The following is a 15,768-nucleotide window of genomic DNA, read 5'->3' as shown; positions in this document are numbered from 1 at the left end:
CATCAATAAAAAATAAGCACGTTAATCAACAATTAAGTAATAATTCAATCATCAACTTTCATGTCATTTAGTTTACAAAATTCAATCTACACATTTAGTCTCCCTAACATTACCCTTTTATTAATCTCATTATTGATGATTTTAAAGTGATTTTTTGACTATTCAATATTAGCAATTTCTCTAATTTTGAATTGGTTAATCGCTTCGATTTTAAGTTTCAATCTCAAATTTACTAAATTGTAACAAAAAATTATGAAATTCATCAAAGCTAATGCAGTCTTTTTCAAGGGTTTAAAAAGAAAGGTCTGCAATGGGGGCTAGACAAGACAATAAGTAAGGTCGAGATCCAAGTCTAATGTTTGCATTCGGAAAATTAATGAGGCAGAAATAGGTACACGTACATTCAATAAAATAAGTCAACTATAATAATATGGTGTGGAAAGTGACATCATTTAACAATTCAGAAAATAAAAGAAAAAAATAAAGAACTACCGGCAAAATATCTCCATGAAGTTTGGAGCTACTTAGAAAAAAAAAGACCATCAATTCTTAGATTACTAAATTAAGTATCAAAAGTTTAATACCGCGTATTTTCTTACACACAACCTTTTATTTTCTGTATCACATACGTATAATGTCATCATATAAACAAGTTATATGGAAAATGTTCTGTCATTATTTCTTGCTTCAAAATCAATACCAAAATATCTGTCTCTAAAACCAGCGCGAATCGTGTCCAAAGACTCTGGCTTCTGGTTCCCATGGTCATCATCTACCTTCTCATCATTCTTTCCTATGGAGTTGAAGCTGACAGTAGCACCAATGTCACCAACGTCGGTGCAATCATTAACTTTAGTTCTCGTATTGGGAAAGAGCACAAAACGGCCATGGAGATCGCAGCTGAGAGCTTCAACAACCGTTCGAAGACTCATAAGCTCATCCTTCATTTTCGTGACTCCCGTAGATACCCCTTTCTTGCTGCTTCTGCTGGTGAGTAAAGCAGTAAGCACATGACATGACGGTATTTATAATAGTTAACTAGTTTGGACATGTATTAGAACTGCTGGAGTTTATGTATGTTTCGTTTCAATTTTTGTTGCAGCTGAAGAATTGATAAAGGAGAAGAAAGTAGAAGTAATAGTTGGCATGGAGACATGGGAGGAAGCAGCTCAAGTAGCTGATCTTGTCGGAAACCAAACTCAAATTCCGGTGATTTCATTTGCATCGCCCTCTATAACCCCGCCACTAATGCAACGCCGATGGCCATTTTTGATACGAATAGCAACAGATGGTTATGCTCAGATGAAATGCATTGCGGATATAGTTTCAGCTTACCATTGGAAAACGGTGGTTGTAGTATACGAAGATGATGGTTATGGCGGCGATGTTGGGATGCTAGCTCTTTTGACCGAGGCGCTCCAAGATGTCGGTTCAAAGATTGAGCACCGTTTGGTTCTTCCGCAGATTTCTTCGCTGTCTAATCCAAACTGGGTTGAGCTAGAAGAGATGTTGAGGCTTCCCACCATGCAGTCTCGAGTGTTTATCATTCTCCAGTCATCGTTGCCTACAGTGACTAATCTATTTCGATTGGCTGGGAAGATGGGACTTGTTGGAAAAGAGTCAGCTTGGATCATCACCGAGAGTATTACAAGTTTGCTTGACCCTCAACACACCTCTGACATGAAAGGCACTCTGGGAATCAAGACCTACTATGCCAATAATACTAGTTCTTATACAAATTTCCGGAAGAAAGTCCAAACGAAGTATTCAGAAGGAAATAGCGTGCAGCCAGAAATTTACGCTCTTCGAGCATATGATGCTATTGGAATCATTACAGAGGCCATAGGAAAAATGGCTGACAACACAATTAGCCTTGAGGTGTTGAAAACCGTATTGAGCGGTTATACAGGTTTGAGTGCGAACATGTGGTTTAATGGCGGTGAGGTACTGTACTCTCCAGTTTTCAGGATTGTAAATATTTTGGATGAGAATAGATTCCAAGAATTGAACTATTGGAAACCGGAAGTTGGGTTCTCAACGGATGAAGCAGGGAAATACAGTTTCAGTGATGTTGGTGGAGTAATCTGGCCCGGGAACCTAACTTGTGCCCCGAAAGGCTGGGCAATGCCTACTGTTGAGAAGCCAATGAGAATTGGGGTGCCGGGTAAAACTTCCTTCAGCAAATTCGTGAAGGTTGATCGGTCCAGGCAAGATTCAGATAAGAAGAAGTATGTCGGTTTCTGCATTGCAATTTTTGATATGGTCATAAATCGTTTGAACTATTCTCTGCCGTATCAATTCGAAGTTTTTGATGGCTTGTACGATGATCTTGTGGAACAAGTCCATAAAAAGGTAAAACCATCATTTATTTTTCTATTTTTTCATGAAGATGAATTCGAATACTGTTTCGCTCTTTCATTGGTTTTGATTCAACTGTATGCTTGCAGGTTTATGATGCTGTGGTTGGTGACATAACCGTGCTAGCTGATCGGCTGGACAAGGTGGAATTCACTCAGCCATATATGAAGTCTGGTTTGTCAATGATAGTTCCGGCAAAACCCGAAAAATCAATATGGATGTTTATGAAACCTTTCACATGGCAAATGTGGGTGGTGACTGGTTCCATCTTCATCTACACAGTGTTCATCATATGGTTCCTGGAGTGCCCGTCGAATCCAGCATTCAGTGGCCCCTTGAAGAATCAGATTGGCACAGCAACTTGGTTCACCTTCTCCACTTTGTTCTTTGCTCACAGTAAGTACCAATTTTGTACATTTCACTACCAAAAAAGCGAGTATTAGAAGTGCTTCTGTTAGAGGCAAGGGGCGTATGTCCCCTGACATACGCCCCTATTTGGTTTTGTAGCGACCATTTTAAATGCCCCTACCGCTCTTTTCTTCTTCGTAATGTATGATTACCAATGACAATCTAAAATTTTCAGGACAAGCCTAACTATGCAAATAGTCGGGTCCAAAATTATTTGAGAATTAATCTTATCCTCATTGTAAACTTATGTTTTTATTTCACAGAAGAGAAAATCTACAGCAACTTAACGCGAGTGGTGGTCGTAGTCTGGCTCTTTGTTGTATTGAGCCTGACTTCAAGCTACACCGCTAATCTCTCTTCAATGCTCACCGTCCCACGACTGAAACTATACATCGACAGCGACTCGAAAGTTGGTTGCGACGGGGACTCATTTGTCATTGAGTACCTGCAGAATGTCCTTGGATTCAAAAACATCATCAAAGTGAAAAGCGAATACGGCTACCCGAATGAATTCAAAAACAAAACTATAGAGGCCGCCTTTCTTGAACTCCCATATGCAGAAGTCTTCATGAACGAATACTGCGAAGGATATACTGCCACTGCACCCAACTATAGATTTGGAGGCTTGAGCTTTGTGAGTAATGACTAAATTGTTCACATTCTATTTTTCTCTGTGCGTACAAAATACGAAAATATGCACAAATAAAACTGGTTACAAACTTTTTAGGCAAAAATATCTCAATTAAAGTTAGCATATTTCTGACTAACATATCGAAACTAATAAAATTGTTTTCGTGTTCACCTTGCAGATATTCCAGAGAGGTTCTCCGATAGTGCGTGATTTCTCGAAGGTGATTCTAGAGCTGTTGGAGAATGGGGAAGTGAAGAAGCTACAAAATGAATGGTTGACTCCCAAAAAGGAGTGTCCAAGAAATGCAACTTCGAACGAACCAGAAAGCTTGACCCTCAACAGTTTTACAGGCCTCTATGTAATATCAGCTGCTACTTCCACCTTATGCTTTCTGCTCTCTTTTACCATCAGGCTGAGGAGGTTTCAGCATCAAGAGGCAGCACAACAAGGCAGTGCAAGTCCGATCCCAACCGGAGAAACGCTTTCGAACAAGGCAGTTAGAATGGCAAAAAAAATTTGCACTAGAGAGATTGACGTTCCAACCAGATCTCCATTTTGTACTTTTTTCGCAGAAGAACGGAGTTCTCCAATATGGGAGTACTCCACCACTTCCACTACTCCTCAGCTTCCTCATCACACCTACAATCCACCAGAAATTGAATGCAATCCAATGCAATCCAATCCAATCCAATCCGCCTAAACCGAAATCAACCCAACTGGTTCAATTCCTTTGATCCATAGATCATCATTTTAGTACACTTTTTTATATTCTTCCAGATTGTATATGCTGATAAATTGCGCATATAGTTTTAGACTGATGTTTAGGCAGTTGTCTTTGCTTTCTGTTTCTTTTATACATTTGATTAATTCATGTAATTTGTATAGAATACCTCATTAAGAGATGAATACTGTATAGTCTTATTTTTACCAGAAAGTAGTGTGAACATTGAAGCATGTCGTGGTCTTTTACAGATAATGGTTTCCAACGAAAGCAGCCAAGTCTTATCTCATTAAGTGAGCTGTATGGATTTTAGAACGCCATTACACTCGATTTTGCACCATGTGTTATGTCAGCTCCAAGTACTCCATACCTTTTCTTGAAGTGATCTCTTTCCAAGTCTTCCTCTACCCCTTTTAACGTTAGTATTCGTCTCATAGTTGCGTCTTCTAACCAGAGCATCTGTAAGTCTTCGGTTCACGTGTCTATACTACCTTACCCGATTTCCTCTAATCTTTATCTCAATTGCAGCCACTCCTACTTTACATCCGATATCCTCACTCTTAATTATATCATTTCTCATGCAACCACTTCTACTTTACCTTCCCTTTTCTCTCATCTCCATTCATTTTTTGTTTGTTGATTTTTGAACGCCCAACATTCTTTCAAATTAAAGATCACTTTGTTTATTCCTTTCCAAGGGGACAACCCTTCTTGCATGCAAACTAGACATAAAAGCTTTCAAAGAAAGACAAATTCCTCAAGGATGCAAATCAACCCAGTTGAAGAATAAGATAAAATTGAAATTAAAAGTCCAGCATGCACCAGTGGTCTAGTGGTAGAATAGTACCCTGCCACGGTACAGACCCGGGTTCGATTCCCGGCTGGTGCAGGTTTGGGTTTTTGTCTCATTACATTATTCACCCTCTGTTTTTGCGTATCTACTTCCTCTGGTTGGCACCCAATCTATTGTGTAATCACACATAAAACAATTATACCATAGGGCATTCGTCCCAAAAAATACAAATAAAACAATTATCCCATAGGCTCGTGACACACGTACATGACGAAAGACTTGCCTACATCCGTCCCTAAGATGCCAGTATGGCGTCCCATACCAAATGATGCAAGCTATGTGTTTTAACTTCCGACATAGGACTGTACCATTGGTTTGGGGCACCACGGTGGCGTCCAGGTGTAAGGAACTCGTATGTAGTTATACTTTGAAAGCCAATATCGAACCCAAGCTATTTTGTAAGCCAATACTTCGTAAGGAACTCATATGTAGTTAAACATTTTGTTTATTAGACATCACATAAATGACTCGTAGAAAAAACTCAATATACAAACTAACATTCTAGGAGGAGAAGATGTTCTCGCAACAAACCCGACCTTGAAGTTGCATCTGGATTCCGGCAGAATGGTTCCCGGCAGATGGTGGAATGTTTCTTGGTCTACTATATATACATAGGAGCACGGCATACAATCTCCTCATAACTGTTATACAGAACTTGCTTTTTATACTTCTTCACCGCCACTTTGGCTAACGGACTTCAAAATGTTGAACTTGCAGAGTGGGCAGGTGGCATTGATCTGTAACCATTTGTCTATGCAGGTGCAGTGAAAGTGGTGACAGCATGGAAGTTCACGCAGTTCAGTTCCATCCTCGTAGGCACAAAGGCAGATGCAACATTCCTGAGATTTAACACAACAACTCAGGTAATACGCACACTAGTCATGTAGTGTAGGCTCAATTGCTTGAAAGGCTCAATTGCTGAACAAGTACATGGTATGATTTCCGGTTGGTAATACAAAAACCAATTTCAGCATTCCATTTAAAAAATAAATAAAAAACTTTGTTATGAAACTTCCTAGTAAAAAGAAATCAAGAATGTATCATGGAACTTACAGCATCCTCTGCAGAAAGAACATGTTCAGTAGGTGTAGTAGTGTCGCATTCCGTCATTACTCCTCCAGAAGATTCTTGGATCTCACCATTAACTTTGTCAAAATCAGGTATCTTGTGGAACTTGTACTTTGGCAAATGATCGATCTCTTCCTTTGTTGCTCCTTCCTGTTCAGAAACCAAAAATGACCAGGAAATTAGGGACAGTATTTAACAGCATATAAATGAAAGGAAGGTATAAAACTCACACAGGTTCTGATGAAATTCAAAAATTCTCCTAAAGTAAACGGCTCATACACAGATCGTTAGAAACCATGCAACTTATGATGGTCAAATTTGACAAATAAAAACAAAGTCACTATAAATCTCCAAGAGCGGAAATGAACTCTAGACAATGTCTTCACATGTCATGTTTAGATCTTAGCTCAGTATCCTAGTGGCTATTGGACTATCTACATTCAATTGTACTAGACAATGGGAACATTACAATATATTCTTAGTTTGCCTCATATATAGCTTTGAAGCTTGAGAAGATCAGAGGCTTTATGTTGTGCGATACTAACGTTCACCAATCAAACTAGAGCTTGTGTCTATAAGAAAAGTGACAAATAGTAAATATTTTTTCGAGTGGCATCATAATATCACTGAATATCAAGCTTCTTAACGTATGGAATCAACTCAAACATTTCCTACAAGCACATACCTGATCTGTCACAACATACAATATGGCAATGATGCAGGGGAGGCAGAAGCAAACGGCAATACCAATGAGAGACACGACAGCAACACAGATGACTACGAAGACAACATCCAAAGCAAGAAAAGTGATACAAATCCTGCATAAACAACCCACATTTTATAAGCCAAAGATGATCACATCATGCACATAAATGTCTTGAACGAAAATGGTAGCAAAAAGGGACAGTTAGTTCAAACAAACCAGTATAACTGTGGGGAATCTCGTATCAAACTTTCACCGCCAGCAGTCACCCAGTAGAACCCAAGAAGCCACCAGATAAACGAAAACACCGTATTTGCAGACTCCAAATGCTTTGCAACACTGCCACATCAAACCATCAGAATATTCTTCTACATACACACCACATCAATCAATCTCGGTCAAAACAAATTCTTCAAATGGAAAATGGGTACTTTCCTAAAGGCTCAAATCCAGTCCAAAATTCCCAAATTTAATCAACGAAACAATTTTTCACCCAAAAATAGATATTGCAACAGCTACATTACTACAAATAGTAAAAATTAATACTCAAAACCCCAGTTCAAATTCTCAGTAACCCCACAAAAAAAAAGTTGATCATTTAAAAAAAAATGAAAAACCTGGTGGCAGTGTAGTCGGCGCTCTGCTCAACTCCATAGTCCTCACCATCATCACTCCCAGACCCAGATGAATTTTCCCACCCGGAACTCGCTTCCGCGGCCGCTTGACCTCCGCGCCTCCGCCGCTTGCACTCCACCCCCACGCAGACCATATGGACCAGGCACTGAAACGCGTACCCGCCAATCCAAGTCCTCAAAGGCACCGAAGGTGCCTCTTTCCAGCTCATCGACAGCACCCCGACGGCAATCCCAAGGAGCCCGGCGTTCCACAAGAGGTCCAACACGATAATCGGCCGAGAGTAGGCCCAGTCGCTCTGGCGCTCCTCCAGCTGCTCCGCCGCCGCCTCCCGTACCCGGACCGACGGCTCGCGCAGCATCATGCGTCGGCTGCTGGCGCGACGCAGGAAGCGAGCCGCGCCGCGAAGAGGGCGCGGCGGCTGACGGATGAGCAGCCGGCTGCGGACGAGGTTTTCGGACATCGATTGGCCTAAAAGCGGCGACGAAGCGTCGGAGGGAGACGGGAGTTGGTAGTGATTTGAGTTCAACATCGTCTTTCGGTTTGAATTTTACTGAAATTTTGAAACTAGTTGAATCGGGGTTTTCCTTTTAATCTTGAAGAAGTGAACTTTAGGGTTTGAGAGTGGGGGATTGAATTGAAAGACTGGGTTTTGGGGATGATTTGATCGGAATATTTGGTGAGCTTTTTGTATCGTGGTAAGGAAGAACACACTTATTAAGACAATGAAATGGAGTTTCGTCAACGGTTAAATACAACGGAGCTGACACGCGCGGGACTATCCAACTATATTTTCTTTTCTTTTAAATAGGAAAGACAAAAGAAAATTATTTTTGGATATTTACCAAAAATACAAATTTTTTTTTTTTTTTTTTTTTTTTTACCAAAAACAAATTAAGAGTCCTGAATGTGGCAAAAAGAATCGTCTATTATTTTCTGTTTGTATAATTTCTATTAATATAGGAAAATAAATATTCGATTTTTGCCTAATATTGTATATTAATGGTCGATTTTTGTTCAGGTACGAAAATAAATATTCTCTTTCGATTGAGTTACAAGCTCTTTGCTTTATTTTTGTAGGAGAATAATTCTTTGTTATTTAGAGAGGCAAAGGGACAATAGCCCCTATACATATAAGTTAAAAAGATTAAGAATATGGTGGCGGGTACTCCTGGCATATTTATTTTTGTTCAAATGATTTTAGGAATATATGATCCAATCCTAATGAATAGCGTATTTGATTTCTATACATGCATTTCTTCCTTTTTTAAATTATTGTAATAGTTTTGAATTCTACCCCTAAAAGTTAAAAAGAAAACAAATGATATTTTAAGGTTTCTCTAGTAATACATTGACATAAGTGGACATTCGTTCCTTACTACACATCCAAAGTTCCACTCACTGAGTGCATATCATACGCTGAAACATAATAAAATTTTTAGATGCATGTCCACTCATCCCCTCAAGTGATACTTTAGCGCATGTCTATTCAACAATTCGAACTTAAGTGCAAAGATCGGAGCACATTGTTCCTAGCCAGCTTGGGTAGGCCCAAGTTTGCAAAAACCCTTTCAAGCTTCAACCTTTGGATCCATCACATTTGCCACACTTTGTATCCACAATTTACGGCATAGTTGTACAAAATTTAATGACAAAGTAAAAAGCAAAGAGGTAATTAGTAAAACTAGAAAATGGCAAAAGAAGTCATAATATTCGAACATAATAACGGTCATACATTCACTAACGCACCGAGAGATCCCTGGAGCTGTTTCGGGATGCTGCGTATTTTTTAGACGACGGAGGGAAATACTCGAGAGCGTTAATCCACTCGCCGCCGTTCTTGTTAGACAAAGCTCCAGAAAAACATAATAAGTAGTGTTAATCAACAATGAATCCAGATTATAATCAGCTTGCTCGATGAAACAAAACTTGCTTCTAACTCGTTTTTAAGAGAAGAAAGAATTCAACACATTGCGTACTCATCTGCAAATTCCTGGGGTGCATCCATATCTTACCATCATGATCTTCTGAAATTGTCTCACGGTGCAGCTATCTGTAACCCCTTCCCCTTCCACGTCCACCCCACCCTCTGCCTCTGCTCCTTCCTCCACCACCGCTCCTTCCCCCGCTTCTTCCACCTTGAGATAGACCTTCAAATGCTCTATTAACAAGCTGATTTTGTAAACCACCACCTCCACGGCCCTTTTTTGAAGGCATATTTCCAGATTCATTGGAAAAATTAGCAGGTCGTTTTGCTCTGCACCAGTAGGTTTAAACCATATAAGAATAGATCTTTTAACTATAATTTCAAAAAAATAAAAACGTCGCTTTCACAGTATATTATATGTCCCCCTTCAAGATTCAAAGTGCATCTCGTATGGACAAAGACTAAGCTACTAAATGTCGACGTCTACAGTATATGAATGGTCAGTAATTGCAAAAAAATTGAAAAATATGAAATCAGGAAAAGAAGAAAAATTACGAGAAAACATGCATCATTTAATGAAACTCCAAGAGATGCTCGTGCCATCAGTAACCCACAACTGTGACTAAAAGAATACGATAAAACATAGAAAATTAGTCGTTTGATATTTTTTTTCTCCAAGCCAAGACAACTGAAACCAATGGACTGTAATAACCTTATTCTTTGCACAAGCAATTCAAGAAACTGTATTATCCCAACTTAAACTAACGAATCCAAAAGTAACATAAATCAACATTTATTCTTCAAACCAATGAGAATATAATAAAAATAGGGGATCAAGAGGATTCTTCTTACCCTGCGGTCGGTGAGCTAGAGGGCATAGCAGGTTTTGTTGCTTCTTTCCAAGACAGATTGATGCTCTTATCTCCAATGAATGAGGGTGTTTTTGAATGCAGAGTCTGCATTGTTTCAAATCATTTAAACATAAGTTCTTAGTTCTTACAGATCATGAATAAATGATCATCCATTCAGAATAATCAAATAGTTGCCCTCACCTTTGTCATCGTCAATATGTTATTGCAGGTTCGCAACCCAGTTGTAGTATTCTGCTTTTCAGTTTTCTGCACATCAAATTATTGTTTTCAAGCTAATTGCTATTAGAAAAGGTCCACAAGACAATCTGAAATGTTCATAAAATTAACTCACAATGGTATTCTTTGCTTCTTCAGACTTTGCAGCTGCCATCGCTTTGTTCTTTTCAGCCATTCCCTGCGTTAATTTCTTCATGGTGGCCCTAGTTAGCTCCTCAACATAGCTCAACCTGCACAATCAATCATAATAGTTCCAGTTATAGTCTTATAGAGGTGTGGCCACTTGATTATCCACTTTTCAAAGTAATTGCTGAGATATCAGTAACATGAAAGAATATCTCTTTCGAAAATTAATAATAACTTTAGCTATCCTGTGGCTTGAAAGCTGGGCTGTTTTTTTCTTTTTTTTTGAACAAAAGGCTGGGCTTTTAATTGAAATAATATATACATTGACAAGAAAGTAGGATAATATAGACTAGAATAAGTAATAATATATACAAGGAGTAAAACAGGGAAAAAGAAAGACCAACCTCTCAGTAAACTCCTTATATTGCTCCGAAAAGTCCTCGCCCAGCCTATCTGATGGTTGCCCAGTCACTATCTTGTAACCGCATAGGCTGTTAGTAGCATTAGGAACCTATATGATAAAGAAATCAAGTCAGCACACAAAAATGTTTATTCGCAGTAGTATTGACAAGAGGTTGATTGGAATTCAAAATACCTTGTGAGCAAGATGGTGAAAAGTGTACAACAAGCATTCTACGTAAGTGAAGTTAAACTCCTCTCCAGTCTTTCTCCGAGGCATGTTTTTCTGCAAGGAAAAAATAGAATAAAAATGAGAATTAGTTTGCGACGAGAATAAACAAAAAAATGACTCCAAAAATGGATTGTTATCTAGCCATGGAGCAAACAAAAAAGCCGATACTGTCCAAAGACTGGATGTGAATATATCAATTCTAATAAGTTTTTAAAGGCACAATTGAGGTTCACCTCATAGCAATGCGCCATTACAGTTGAATGATAATTAGTACAATAATAGATATATTTAAATCTTTTTAATTGAATAACTTGAGTCCGTAAAAGGCTTTTTCATTGTCTTGCCAGAATTAAAATGCCTCGCATTATGCATTTACATTTACAAACACTGATTCTAATAGTGGAGAGTATTTACAGGTTGGATCTTCACGCACATAGTCCAAACATCTAATAATTTTGAATATATAAACTGATGGCATTACCGATTAAAACTATTGTACCTTCAACAGCTGAACAACAGAAGGAAGAATCTGACGAGAATCTTGTGGTGCTGTGAAAGGTGAAACTTCTGCAAGGGCTTTGAGCAAATCTAGCCTTCTTTCATCAGGAAGCTGACAAAGAAAAAATTGTTTAAATAAAAATTATTGACGAGCTTTCCCATTACACCAAAACGCTATAAAGACGGCACATCAGAGAATAAAATTGTCAAATAGTCATAAAAAGATACTGATAAATTGAAATGGAATTAAAATTTTATTTATCATCACTAAAGGTTTGCAAGTACTGCAATCCCCAAGCTATTTACTTAATCCTATATTCCATATCGTCCTTGTTTTCATTTCAGAACCTAATGATCATTTCTCAAGAGTCCTCTTAACAATGTAGACAAGTACGAAACAGTATGACTACTTACAGCCAATAAAAACTTCTGGATTCATATGGAAATAAAGGAATCAACTATTTGATCTAAACACTGCTTTAGTATTGGAGTAGTTGATTCAAGAAAAGAAATAAAGCAAGATTAGAAGACCAATAGCAGAAAGGATATATCATCCCAAATTCTGATGGAACATTTCAAACAAAAACAAATAAAGCAAACAAATATAGAAAAAATTACATCCCAGTGTTTAATTATATATCAGCTTGTTTGCTAAAAAATGTGAACATTTTCATTTTTTTTGGGCCAACACTGATGGAAGAATATAGACATAAAACTCTTCAGATTACCAAGAAACTTGACGCACATACATAGAATGATATACCAAGTCAGCGGAAGTGATGATGTTACCTTATCCGAAACAGGAAGGATGTGTTTGTCCAGATAGTTTAGGAACTTGCTGCTTGATGCACCCCTCTGTATCAAATATGAATTAACAGGGTTGGTCCTTGATTCCCAGAAATATACACATCAAAAGCACAAGGAAAAATCTACGATATTTGAGGCTATACCACAACAAATGGCAGAGCCATGAATAGGCAGGATATCAACCTGTCAATATGATCAGCATCTGAAACCTGCATCCCAACCATTTTGGCGTTAAGCTATCGAAAGAACCAAAGTGATTAAAAAGAATACATTGATACTACGATCTTAAAAAAAAGAAGCAGAATATACACTGTAGAAGCATCTTTTCCAATACAATCACTTTTGTTTCCTTCTAGCCTAAAAAGACAATATCATATATAAGGGTGGCTTATATTAAATGACATTAACAAGACACTGGTGGTCGTTATAATTTGAAATAATTTTCTAAATCAAACTTTCAACCCTACAGACATGCATAGTTATAGATGCCCGGATACTTTAAGAAATTGATGAATATCAAGCTTCCAATGAATCTACATATCTTGAAAAACAATCCAATTAGACTACCCCAGCACCAAAAACAACCCGCTCATATACTGGTTTGATTACAGGTCTAATTGGGATCCTGGGACTAGTAAATAACTAAGTGGAGCTTCACCTGTAAACCATTGACAGATTTGTTGATCATCCCAACAGAAAACGGAAAAGTAAACAAATTTATCGCTTAACAAATCTACAGCATGCAGTCAATATTGTGATGAGAAAGCTGGTATAAGTATCATGAATAAGAACTACATACAAGGATTAACATAATCACCATGACTGATATTGGTCCAGGTATGATTATCATTAACCCTAAACCCTAAGCCCATGCCAGAGTCATGCAACCATACATGCAAATAGTAATGAAAATACAAAGTCAATGCATCACATCTAAGAATATCAAAATAAATGCAAGCCATCTTATGGAATGACAGAGTAATATCAAAAAGGCTTATTTCAGCATTACTCATTGTGAGTACATTTGGCATATTGGGCTTGGTCAGAAAGTGCCATTCTTTATCCTTAAATCAACACAATAAAACAAGTGCTTACATTGAATTGGGCATCCAAATCAGCTTGTCCTTCAATAATTCCAATAAGTTCTTTCATGCGTTCAGCAGGCGCTTTCTCCCCAAATATGCTCAAACTTTTTAAGAAGTCCATAAACATTCTAAACTCTGCACCAGTCACATCTTCCAAACTCTACAATTGAACTCAATCATATTAGTCATATACAACCTTGCAACAGAAAAGTACAATAAAATTGAAGAGATCATAATTATAAATGTCCACGGTTTTTCTTTTAACTAAAGGCAACATGAGGGGAAGAGAACAACATATAAATTTACTAATTAGAGGTGATCATGCCACACTTCAAACTAATACTTTCATAGGAATTTAAGTAGACAGTTCCAAGACTCTAAATCTTAACATGCGCATGAAGACAATTGACACAGCATTCACGTACATACCTTTTTTATTAAATCAGTAATATGTCTTTCCATTTCCTCCTGAGGCTTCAAAAGTTCAGCTTTAATAGGAAATACCTACAATTTTGATCATTTAACATCCAGTTATCTTAAAGAGATACATGATATCAATCATATTGGACATTCGAAAAAAGTGGTCTTCTCACCTTATCTCTAATGAAGCTTAAAACCTTCTCGCGAATGAACTCATCTGTGCTTGGTTCATCAACACTCCCAATGTGCTTGAATAATGCTGTCAAAGAAGCTGTACATACAAGAAGATGAGGCACATTATGAAAGAGAGAGATTTCAATGATCCAAGATGTATCAGGTGTTGAACTTAAGGCTAGTAAGAAAAATACATAAATGTACATAAAATATGTATACATTTGTACACATATACAATTTACTTATAAATAAAAATGCCAACTTAAAATCTGATGTAATGATACATCAGTTCATTTGTAATAAACATATAATCTGTAATCATGCACTATCAGTTAATTTGAAGATCACAAATATACCTTTAACATCTTGCCTCAAAAGGGCCATAAGTGCTTTATGCACAGCATCACGCTCCACAAATTCCTCTAAAAGCATCAACAAAGCCCAACATCAGACTCATATAACATACCCACCATACTCACAGAATCACAATTCCCAACAAAGAATGGAAAATAAGTACCAGATGCAAGGAGTTGCACAAGAATGTCTACAATTTTCGCAATGTGTTCAGGCGTATCCTTGCAAAAAAGGGGAAGGCCCCGAATAGCTTGTACTCGTACCTGCACATTTCATTGATGATCGAAACTAAATATTTGAACTAAATTTTAAAACCAACAAGACCCCGAATAAGATAAGATATAAGACATGCTGTCAATTGCTTCAACTATGTCACAACCAGCAAATTTAAAACACTAACTTTTCACCATAGAAAAAATCCGACAACTTTCCAGTTACCAAATATAGCCAGGGCATAAAAAATGAAATGAGTGCAAGTAATTATGAGTGGGGTATAGATATGAACTGACCCCGAGCTCTTCTTCTTCAATCAAATCGAGGTGGGTATCGATGGCGGGCTGCGAAAGTTCGGGGAAGAACTTGAAGAACCTCGGAATAAGCTGGGCAGCCAGCTGCTTGGCCTTGACACTCGTCTTGGCCGCATTGATAATCCCCTGGTAGTCCTGGACATTCTGAATTCACAAACAAACAAAAAAATTCCCAAAAAATTAAAACCCTACATATCAAATTTTAAAAAATAGAAAACACCAAAAGGGTGCAAGAGAAAATTGGCGGGGCGAGGGGTACCTGGGACTTGTCCTTGGACTCGTTGAGGCGTTCGCCAAACTCGTAAAGCTTCTCGATATGCTTAGCCTCGTCGGAGGGGTCGGCCATTGGAGCTCTTCTTCTTCTGGCCCTCTGAGGAAGCTGAGGCGAAATTTGGAACAAAAAATTGAATTATTATTATAACGCAAAGGTTTTCGAAAAAACTTCATAGTTATTATTCTGGAATTCGAAAGAGGGCTTACTGGTTATTAGCTCTGGAGTGTAGAGAGAGAAAGTAGAGAGAGAGAGAGAGAGAGAGAGAGAGAGAGAGTGACCGAGGAAGACGAAGACGAAGACGAAGACGAGGGTTTGATGGGGAAGGGAAAAAGCCGGAGCCAAGCTTCTTCTATTTGCCCTTTACTTTATCTTATACGACGTCGTCCCGCCGGGCCTTTGGGCTTTTTCCTCACCGCAAAAGAAATAAAATAAAATAAAACGTTTCTACTGGCGCAGAAACGCACCGTCTTACCCTTAATGTT

General features: G+C 38.1%; 3 protein-coding genes and 1 non-coding gene across 4 annotated transcripts; 2 read left to right on the top strand and 2 right to left on the bottom strand.

Moving 5' to 3' along the window:
- The first annotated feature begins 695 nt into the window (after window positions 1-695).
- On the top strand, window positions 696-4,409 carry LOC137726746 (glutamate receptor 2.7-like). Its single transcript, XM_068465696.1, has 5 exons — window positions 696-990; window positions 1,103-2,352; window positions 2,448-2,754; window positions 3,030-3,400; window positions 3,576-4,409. Exons 1-5 carry the CDS (start codon window positions 762-764, stop codon window positions 4,095-4,097), a joined length of 2,679 nt encoding a protein of 892 aa, XP_068321797.1. The 5' UTR covers window positions 696-761; the 3' UTR covers window positions 4,098-4,409.
- Window positions 4,410-4,936: 527 nt separating this feature from the next.
- Window positions 4,937-5,007, top strand: TRNAG-GCC (transfer RNA glycine (anticodon GCC)). The gene has a single exon. It is a non-coding gene; the product is annotated as a tRNA-Gly (tRNA).
- Window positions 5,008-5,363: 356 nt separating this feature from the next.
- LOC137725913 (E3 ubiquitin-protein ligase At1g63170-like) lies at window positions 5,364-8,144 on the bottom strand. The gene is made up of 5 exons (XM_068464753.1): window positions 7,360-8,144; window positions 6,962-7,081; window positions 6,725-6,857; window positions 6,025-6,189; window positions 5,364-5,810 (listed from the first exon to the last, which is right to left on the bottom strand). Exons 1-5 carry the CDS (start codon window positions 7,905-7,907, stop codon window positions 5,634-5,636), a joined length of 1,143 nt encoding a protein of 380 aa, XP_068320854.1. The 5' UTR covers window positions 7,908-8,144; the 3' UTR covers window positions 5,364-5,633.
- Window positions 8,145-9,032: 888 nt separating this feature from the next.
- LOC137725319 (apoptosis inhibitor 5-like protein API5) lies at window positions 9,033-15,652 on the bottom strand. The gene is made up of 17 exons (XM_068463966.1): window positions 15,493-15,652; window positions 15,272-15,391; window positions 14,995-15,156; window positions 14,649-14,748; window positions 14,488-14,553; window positions 14,131-14,228; window positions 13,967-14,041; window positions 13,548-13,697; window positions 12,596-12,661; window positions 12,435-12,500; window positions 11,647-11,757; window positions 11,112-11,201; window positions 10,921-11,027; window positions 10,506-10,620; window positions 10,355-10,420; window positions 10,155-10,258; window positions 9,033-9,632 (listed from the first exon to the last, which is right to left on the bottom strand). The coding sequence occupies exons 2-17, from the start codon at window positions 15,356-15,358 to the stop codon at window positions 9,425-9,427; spliced, it is 1,671 nt and encodes a 556-aa protein (XP_068320067.1). The 5' UTR covers window positions 15,359-15,391; window positions 15,493-15,652; the 3' UTR covers window positions 9,033-9,424.
- Window positions 15,653-15,768: the final 116 nt, after the last annotated feature.

This window comes from Pyrus communis, chromosome 2, assembly GCF_963583255.1.
Source record: "Pyrus communis chromosome 2, drPyrComm1.1, whole genome shotgun sequence".
Classification (NCBI taxonomy): domain Eukaryota; kingdom Viridiplantae; phylum Streptophyta; class Magnoliopsida; order Rosales; family Rosaceae; genus Pyrus; species Pyrus communis.
The sequence above is the reverse complement of the archived record's forward strand: the minus strand, read 5'-3'. Positions and strand labels throughout refer to the sequence as shown.

What these genes read in the sequence shown, in the direction of transcription:
- LOC137726746 (XM_068465696.1), top strand. Translation starts at nt 762, where the DNA reads ATGGTCATCATCTACCTTCTCATCATTCTTTCCTATGGAGTTGAAGCT. An exon ending in CTTTCTTGCTGCTTCTGCTG is followed by an intron (nt 991 to 1,102) that starts GTGAGTAAAGCA and finishes TTTTTGTTGCAG; the next exon opens with CTGAAGAATTGATAAAGGAG. An exon ending in CACTTTGTTCTTTGCTCACA is followed by an intron (nt 2,755 to 3,029) that starts GTAAGTACCAAT and finishes TTTATTTCACAG; the next exon opens with AAGAGAAAATCTACAGCAAC.
- LOC137725913 (XM_068464753.1), bottom strand. Translation starts at nt 7,907, where the DNA reads ATGTTGAACTCAAATCACTACCAACTCCCGTCTCCCTCCGACGCTTCG. An exon ending in GCCGACTACACTGCCACCAG is followed by an intron (nt 7,082 to 7,359) that starts GTTTTTCATTTT and finishes TTGATGTGGCAG; the next exon opens with TGTTGCAAAGCATTTGGAGT. An exon ending in TTCTTTCTGCAGAGGATGCT is followed by an intron (nt 5,811 to 6,024) that starts GTAAGTTCCATG and finishes GTTAAATCTCAG; the next exon opens with GAATGTTGCATCTGCCTTTG.
- LOC137725319 (XM_068463966.1), bottom strand. Translation starts at nt 15,358, where the DNA reads ATGGCCGACCCCTCCGACGAGGCTAAGCATATCGAGAAGCTTTACGAG. An exon ending in AGTCCAAGGACAAGTCCCAG is followed by an intron (nt 15,157 to 15,271) that starts GTACCCCTCGCC and finishes TTGTGAATTCAG; the next exon opens with AATGTCCAGGACTACCAGGG. An exon ending in TGGCTCTGCCATTTGTTGTG is followed by an intron (nt 12,501 to 12,595) that starts GTATAGCCTCAA and finishes TATTTGATACAG; the next exon opens with AGGGGTGCATCAAGCAGCAA.